Source organism: Atta colombica, unplaced genomic scaffold (genome assembly GCF_001594045.1).
Source record: "Atta colombica isolate Treedump-2 unplaced genomic scaffold, Acol1.0 scaffold106, whole genome shotgun sequence".
Lineage (NCBI taxonomy): Eukaryota > Metazoa > Arthropoda > Insecta > Hymenoptera > Formicidae > Atta > Atta colombica.
In genome coordinates this window covers 149,335-158,829 of record NW_017259191.1, presented here as the reverse complement: position 1 = coordinate 158,829, position 9,495 = coordinate 149,335, and the positions used below count along the sequence as shown (strand labels likewise).

Sequence of the window (9,495 nt, the reverse complement as noted above, 5' to 3'; positions counted from 1 at the left end):
ATATATGAGGCATTTTTTTGTTAAATTAAACACTCTCCTCTGTCTAAAATTCAATTCATCCAAAAAATTTCTTTTTGGGCTCAAATTGTAGGTACACATGTCTATTTCCTTTGGCATTTTAGTCTTTTTGAAAATTATATGGTGAATCTAACATAATGGCTATAGTTGACGAAGTACTGATTGATAAGAAAAGTGTTGTGAATAAAATTTCAAGTTGATTAAATTAAAACTATACGAATTATCATGGTAATCATTTTGGAAAATACTATTTCGAGAAAAATGCAATTTATGCATTTTTTTCAAAAGTCTCGACAATATCAATGCGCTTCTCGCATTGATGAAGTGAAAGACAAGGTTCGCGAAACATTGGCATTAGCAATGAAGCACTATACAGCGATAAACCTGCAAACCTTTTGACATCTCTGAATACTTTTTTCTTGGCTGACGTGAAATTGAAACCTTGGCCCATTTGAGTGATAATTTAAGCATTCTCAACTGGTACTTCGTGAACAATAGCGGTCATGTTAGGCTCGTCGAATTTCTAAAAAGCTAAACTAAAAAAAATAGTAGATATGTGTACCTATAATTGAGCCCAGAAAGAAATTCTTTGGCTAATAAATTAAATTTTAGACAGAGGAGATGTTCAATTTGACAAACAATGCCCCATATATATATATATATATATATCTCGAAATATCTTTTAATTGAGAAAATCGTCAGAGAGAATTAAAAAAAAGGTAAAAATTCATGTATCTTCAAAATTTTTTATATTCGCATTCCGTTTTATGCCATATTCGGGAATTGTCATCAAGGTTAAAATGATCTATATTATAGTCAACTTAAAACATAGCGATACTACAATAGTCACAATTCCGTCTAGTGACGGTGATCGGGTAGCTACTGCATTTGTTTGTTCAATTGTACACGCGACTAAGATCGATGCAAAGTCAATTCAATAAATCTACATATCGCTAGAAATAACAGTGACAGTGACATTCCATTAATTTGTATGAAGCGGCAAGTTATGTCGATACGACTTTGCATAGAATGTTGCAGAATGCACTAAAAACACATTGAAAAATGTTGTCGAGCAGATATCTAAAAATAATTTCTCAACGTGGTTTCTCGATGATGGCGAGCAAACGTGAACATTCACTCGAAGATTCTCTCGTTAGACATCATGTTTAAAGTCTAAAAAATGTGTGGAATCTGCTGAAAGAAGAAAAAACAATTAAAAAGAAAGATAAAAATATATAGAAGTCTCTCTCTTTGTTGAGTTTCACAAAATTTGATATTGTTTAGAGAGAAGGTAATTCTAAATTACAATTATTATGATCAAAATGGGATAAAATACATTTAATTTGTTTCTTCCTTATATTAGAATAAGATACTAACAAACGTTAGAGATGGAAAATTGTCGAGATGGAGGAAAACGTTAAATGCAAAAATGAATAAAGTAGATTGGCAGAGCGCTCGCGTTCGCATGACACGATATGAGGCGGAGGAAATGATGGAATGATGAAAACTTGAAGAGTGTATCGTGGCCACGCGTAAACTGAACGTAGGCAGCAGATGACGCGTTCGTTGGTCCGAATTAATTAAATTAAAATCGCAATTCTAGCTCGGCTGCGAGTTAAACTTTTAACCCAAATATTAGAAGAACCCCGTTCCGAGAGATAATGAAGCATGGAACGTTGAGTAATTATCCATCTTCTCGCCAGATTTAATGAAAAAATTTGTAGGCTGTACATACATGTACTCTATATATACTATAATTTGAACGGAAGAAACTAACTTCTTATTACTCATCTCTAAACATCGAATAATAAAAATAAAGAATCCAAAAGGGAATTGAAAATAAATTAATATTATATGAAAAACGGCTCAAATGAATAACAATTCAATTAAAAATATAGTTTAAAAATATAATTTAGAAGGTTGTCCGAGCTTAGCAAGTTGACGTGCGCTAATGTTTTAAGGGCGATTAGTCATAGTGTAAGTAGAACTTACACACAGACGATTGTCATTGATACATCAATATCTCATTCACACATCGATACATTAATATCTCATTCACACATGCCACACATATGCATAAATTTTCATAGGATAATAACATTTTAATTAGACATCTAAGTCCAATTCTAAGAACTCCACGTTGTTTCTTCATGCAAACAAATAGTCTGTGGACTATTATTTTGTAAGTACAAATTACATAACTTTTATACGAAATATTATAAATGTTATCGCGACATTTCTAGAGCGTTATGGATTAAGAAATGGTAAAGAAAATATCAATTTAAAAATTTGTTTGACGGTACAAATTCTTCTTGTCTTAGGATATAAATTCCACTTCACAGATATATATTAATATGCATTCTGGAAAAGGATTTTCCAATCTGTAAAAGAAGAAAAAAGTGATTATTATACAAAAATAATCTAAATATTACTATCGACTAATATTATCGATTAAATATAACATTAACCCTTAATCTTAATACACACTTTTTATACACAGTTTTTGGCACTCTTACTACACACGTGTCCTGGATTAATTTTCATCACTTTTACAAGTAAATAAAAATTATTAAACAATTTTTACGTATATATTTTGACATCTTTAGAAAGTTATATTTATAATAAATTTATATTGCATATAAATTGTTATATACAATTGTTCTAAATCAAAGAAAAAAAATGCGCAGGACACGGATGAAAAGGTATTTATTAAGGGTTATTATTAACGTATATATATCTTATATATATATCTTATAAGAAAATTATATTTAGTCGATAATACGCCTGCATAACACCTTTTAGGATCTCTTTAATTTTATCATATAAATAATAAAAACAAATTTCAAATTATCTACATATCAGAAATGACATACATTAAAAAACAGTCATTATTGGGTTTGAACAGACAAAATGTATAGAAAACTTACCGGATGCCTTCCCATCTAGATCTATTGTCCCCCCACTTAATTACATCAACTCTCCCACAATGTAGATCATCAGATAAATATTGAAAAATTCTTATACATGTCACTCGATTGTAAGTCGGCGAAAGAAGATATCATTCACAAATAAATGTGATTGAAGAATTAATTGTCCGAAAGATAATTTTTATACTACATTATGTATTTTTATAACTTTAACGATAGAATATTTTACAGCACAATAATGACACTATCATAAATAGATTTATGTATGTGGTCTGTAAATCAAAATTCCTGGGTAATGATAAGAAATAATAACAGGATAAATTCTACCATATATTATACTTTTTGAGTAAGGATTCTATATGATAATCATATCTAAAAGAACATCAAGAACTTTTTATTTAATAATATTTTTTTATTTAATAATAAGTAATGAGGAAATTTAACAAAGTAAAAAGAAGATAATTTAATTTTATGTATTTTAAGAAACATGTGTAATTCTGTATACATTCACTGAAGAGGACTGTTAATAAAAATCGAAATGTTTGAAATTTGTTTTTATTATTTATATGATAAGATTAAAATATATTAGCGCACATCAAATCACTTGCTAGACTCGGACAAGGCCCTTCTAAATTTACATATTCTAATATTACATATTTTGGAATTGAAAACATTTATATAAAAAAATGAAAGAGAATAAAGTGAAATATTAAAATAAATAATTAAAGATATGTTATAATTAAGAATGTAATTTCAAAAATTATAAATTAAAGAATTCCAAATTTTTCTATTGTATTTGAAAGTTATACAAAAAATTTGATGGCGATTTAGAACCTGAATCCAAAATTATTTCAATAAGAAGTAGACATAAGAGAAAAATTTTATTTAAACTATAAAATTGTATTGTTAAATATTTAAATATTGAATTTCCAATATTCTTCAATTTCTTTATTAAATTTCCAATTCCAATCACTTTGCAGAGATTCTATATACTGATACTTAATATAGCTATACTAATTCTTAATAATAGAGAAGTGGAAAAATGTCTATCAGCTATTTAAGAATTCTTTGAAAATAAAGTATTTATTTTGGATTAAATAAAACAATCTAAATGTAAAAAGAAATGTTAATGCTAAAATAAGGTAAGTATTGTGATCTGTTTGGAATGATACTTTAAAACGTCACAGGTGTCATTTTCGCACGAGCCTTTCGTGTTTGAAGAGATAATTAGACCATTACTTTGGGATAAGACCGTTATAGACTTGTTAATCGTAATCAGGTGATGTCTGAAGCTGACAGGACAGATTCTTATTGATGGGATACAACCGGTTGATGATGTCATGCGATGAGTTAAAATAATAACCGAATAATTTCGAAAACTACGCAGATTCAGAAGTTGAAATTATATTCTTAGAAAAATCCAATTTAATACTGGCAAATTTAATATTAAAAATTACTTTCTTTCAGTATTAAAAGCATTAAAGGACAAGTGCTTTTATTACTTAAAATAAGCAATTAATCACTATTTTCCAGTTTTATTTGTAATTTCTGTAAGGATTTTCAGCATGTAATCAACTATCTGCTACTTTAGAGAATTTTCTTTCTTTAAATAAGTTAATTCTAAGCAATTGTTATTCTCATAAGATTTCTTTGTAAGAACTTATGTCTGGAATGCTTGTAACTGTAGGATACAGTATTTTTACAAACAGCTTTTTGGTAGCCATAAGAAATCGTTGATTTTTACATAATCGTACATCTCATGGTACGCATATGAATTACAACTTTCAGTCATACGCTCTTAGAAGTCTTATACGAGAATAAGTTACGAGCTTTATGATTTTGCTTGAAAATTGACCCATATGTCTTAAAATTATTATTGAGTATTTTATATCTTTTTTTTCTCCGTGAAATTTGAGATCGAACCCGGTTGACTAGTTTAGTCATATGGAATTACATTAGATTGACACACTTGCGTGCTGAAAACAAGACGCATTTGTTACTTCAAATCCGTTCTCACGATTTATACGATTCTTCTCCTGTATGCCGAGAGCTGAGAGCAGAATAAGAAGATTGTCAAAAGGAAGCAGGATCGTTCTAATAAGTACATGCCTGCGACAAAGCGCGAACGCCATCGGATTATTTTTAGCCAGTGGAATAGGGTCTATCCCCTTCGCCATGGCTAAAAATAGCTGGTAAGGCCAATCCAGGCCCAATTATCTCATTTAAATATTTAGGTGACAATCGACTGACCGCCAATTTAGAAATATTCCACTGGACTCGGAGTGCGAATATTCACGCATCACGCGTGTTAAAGTTCTTTGTAAAAAAAAAAATCTTCCGGTTCTCCGGCAGAATCAATAAAATCTCTGGAAAAACATTTGATCTCTGGAAAAACTTTGTGTATAAATAACTTGAGAAAATTTAACTTATTCCTCTATTATTATTCAAACAATAGAGTTAAAAGGTTTTGAACCAAGTTGGGTTAATTCTAGTTAAGTAATAAACATTAACAATAGGTTACAAAAGAGTTTTAATAAATAATGGAAATGTTACAACGATATAAAATATGACAATGAAGAACGTTTATTATATTTTATATTGTTGTAACATTTCCATCATTTATTAAAACTCTTTTGTAACTTATTGTTAATGTTTATTACTTAATTAGCATTAAAGTAGCTTTGCTCAAAGTTTTTCATTCTATTGTTTGAATAATAAGTAAACTAGACACACGTAATGTGAATATAAATGTGAATACAAATAAGCAAGAAGCGCGTTAAATATACGATCGAAGCTGGATTTTCTTACGCTTAAAAATATTTCTGTGTAAATCTAAAATACGTAAATCTTTCAGTTAAATAAAACTGCCTGTTGATTATTATCGGACTCGAAATGCAATCGTAAATTGAAACTAAAATAATAATATATCAAATTAAATTGATCGTCAATCGTTTAATAATGATAGTTAATAAGTATTTTAATATTTGATTAAATTTAGAATTAAAATAAAAGTAACATCGAAGAGCGTTGCGCGCTCTCAAGATACGCATGAATCATTAACTATCAATTCAGTTTTTCAACAAATTACTATAGAAATTACTATAGAAGCAAATCCATTGACGATCAAATTTCTAGATAGTATATAAACACTATATAAATATTTATGAAGAATATCCATATAATCTATGTACTAAAGGTATTAAAAACTGTCATATTCAGGGCACATTTATAGTCTATTTAAATTACATAAATATAAATATTGCGTAAACATGCGTAGAATATTTTGTACAATGTTCTATAGAATATGCTATTAATTTTTATATTCTATGAATGTTTTTTTTGTTGCACTGAGAAAAAAATTGTTCATTTAATTAAATAATTTTTAAAAGTTAGTTCGTCTTTATTTCTTTTATTGGAGAACGTATTTAAGTTGAATATAATATGTTTAATTCAATACATCCTTCACCGAAAGAAATAAAGACAAACTAAATTAATTTAATCAAATGAACAATTTTTTTCTCAGTATCTAAATATGGATATCTAAGTAGAATATCCTATGTATATTTAAAGAACATTCAATTTAAATATTTCAAAATTAAGAACATTTGTTTTTTAACAATAAATAAATGTTATATATAACTTATAATGTGTAAAACAATATGTTGAAATAAAGCTAACAACGAGAAAATTCAAGATATTACCATGTCAGGTAATCAAATATGGCATAATTAAATATGATATAATTTTTATTGATAAAGTTGATAAGAGCATTGTATCTCTTTATTAGTGAAAATTTCCAAATTAATTATTTGACACTTTGCAATATTTTTAATTTGCTCATTGTTGGTCTTATTTCTGCATAGCAATCAATAACTGTCTAAATGCATGTAATGTCTTTATCTAAAGGATACGTCCTGGGAACATTCTGGGAATGTTCCTTAGGATGTTTTTTGAACGTCTTAAAGTTTTTCTTAAAGATCTGTGCTGTACTCTAAATTTCTTGGAATAAATTCTCATTCTAAAAAAATGAAAATACTGTCACTATTGAAAAAAAGTGAAAATATTTGCATTCTTAAATAAGAGTGACAGATTTTCAGTCTTGCGGAGTGATTTCACTTTTTTGGAGATTTTTTTAAAAGGAGAGAATTTCTTTCCTTTGGATCTCATTCCAAAAACATAAAACCTCATTCCAAAAAAAAAAGTGAAAATCTATTCTTATTAAAGAGATTATTTTCACTTTTTTCAATAGTTTTTTTCAATACTTTCACTCTTTTGAAATAAGATCTCATCACTTCAAGAAATTTAGAATGCTGAATAGTCCTTCAAGGCATCAAGTGCTTCATCTCCTATGACACGCAACCTTTCTAACGAGTATGTGTGTTGTTTTGCAGGGCCGTAGGCAGCATGGGACAACGCAAATCGGGCGCCCCGGGCGCCACGGCGCCGATATCGACGGAGGAAGAGCAACTGAAGTTTCAAGACAGCAGATTTCTGGCGACTTTAGTGCTTGGCAGAAGTAGGTGAGTGACCGAGCGTGACTGACTGACTGCCTGCCTATACCTACACCTACCTACCGACGTAAGTCTTACTACGCTACGTCAGAAATCGTGAGGCACGTGATCGGTACGCGACCCATATCGGAACCCTGGGATTCGATTGCGTACGGACTATTGTTGCGAAGTCGAGTGCGAATCTCGTCTGAGATCGATCACGACGGGAAATAATTGAAAAAAGTGACCGAGTGCCCGTTTTCGTGATTTCTTTCTTAGCCATTACCGAAGCCGTATATTTCTGGCGAAATCCACCGAAGAGTGAGTAAACGCCTGTTTTTAAACTGTTTGTAAACACTAAATGTTTGCAGAAATTTGAACTAGTGACGATTCAACGCGGCGCGCAAACAGCCATAGCTATCATTGCGTATCTAGTTATGTTGTAAACAAGATTTAAATCCTCGTATGACTTGATGTCGAAATTAAGACCCAGAGATAAATTCTTATTAAGCAAACTAACAGTAACACTGCATCAATATTATTGTATAATTTCCCATTCAACAATACAAATGTAATATAACACATGGTGTATTGGTCAGAACGAAAGTTCGTAGCACTATGAACTTCAAAATTCAATCAACTGTAATTAAGATAAGTTTGTTAAAAAGGAATGAAATTTCAATTTAAAGAAAGGGCTATTAAATCTCTATTTTCAAAAAGTCAGTAGTCAGCTTTGAGTTTCTGCGAGTTTGTTACTTATTATAATTGTTATAAAAAAACCACAAGCTGAAAAAAAATCACACAAAGTGGAAAATTTTCTTCTCATTTCCTGTCACGTGCTCAAAAAGTCTTGCGAAAATTTTCGACTTTCTAACAAGAAAGCTTAAAGTTCTTCCTAAAAAATCATTTTTTACAAAAATATTGTTAAAATTTTCGTTATTAAATTATTTTCGATTAAGAGAAAGAAACATTTTCACAATAATATAATCATATCGACTTACAGAATATCAACTGGTTAAAAAAAGAGCATTAAAGCCTATACTGACTCTTAGTGTGATAACGCTAAGAGTCAGTGTAGGCTTTAATTTTTCATTTTAAGTGATTACTTTAATCATAAATGATACAAAACATAAACATTTTGACCTTCAATTAGGTCATCTTCAGTATGTACAAACTTCAAATTTCCCTAATTCTCGTTTACAAACTAATCGTCTACAACTAATTTGACATAAAAACTTGGTTTTCTTAACAGAATTTAATCATGTCATTCATTCATTCATTAATCATATCAAACATTTGGACATTTTTGACAGTGATCTCTTTTGCACCAAGTATGTGATATGATTTGCACGCGTATTAAATACATTGTAACTTTCTGATAAATTATCTTAATTTCAACAAACAATGTACTAAATTATAGTATGCATCAAAATGATTAATTAAATACACATATCATATGTTTGCACGCGTATCGTTCAAATTAAAATAATTTAATAGAAAAAATTACTACTCGCGTATCAAGTGCATGACGTAAACTATGCCTTTGATTTTTCATAACTCCGTTAAAATCATCGAAATCACTATAATTCGAAAAACAAATTCTTAAAACTGAAACTGCTCAATTGATTGATATAATTACCAACATTTTTTAAACATGTAATACAAATGAAATAACGTTACGAATTTTTGTTCTGATCTAATATCTATATAACAATTACATTGTTGAATGGAGTATAAATTATAACATCATAAATCGTAGGTAATTGAAGTAGCAAGATGAGGACATGTAAATAGAAGCTCAGTAAATAGAATAGAAGTGTGACGTTAAAATGATGACAAACAATGTTGTCAGTTTGCAGGAAATGTTACTGCTTGTGTTTGGCAAATTGTTATCCGCTGCTCGAAACTTACTATCAGGATATTCATTTTTTCGGAATCGGTGTACGGATGTGATGGTTTTTAAAAGAGTGCTGCAGACGAAGTAAACAAACACTGAATCGAAACGCTTAACGAATGGTCGGTTTTATATATATATGTGTATATATATATATATATATATA

At 29.4% G+C, this 9,495-nt stretch overlaps 1 protein-coding gene across 1 annotated transcript in view; it reads left to right on the top strand.

The window, feature by feature from the left end:
* Nucleotides 1-9,495, top strand: part of LOC108691787 (serine/threonine-protein kinase OSR1-like) — a 34,286-nt gene that overhangs the window by 2,403 nt on the left and 22,388 nt on the right. The window contains exon 2 of the mRNA XM_018199696.1: nucleotides 7,337-7,465. Coding sequence (XP_018055185.1) covers nucleotides 7,337-7,465 — 129 coding nt within the window. The remainder of the gene's footprint in view (nucleotides 1-7,336; nucleotides 7,466-9,495) is intronic.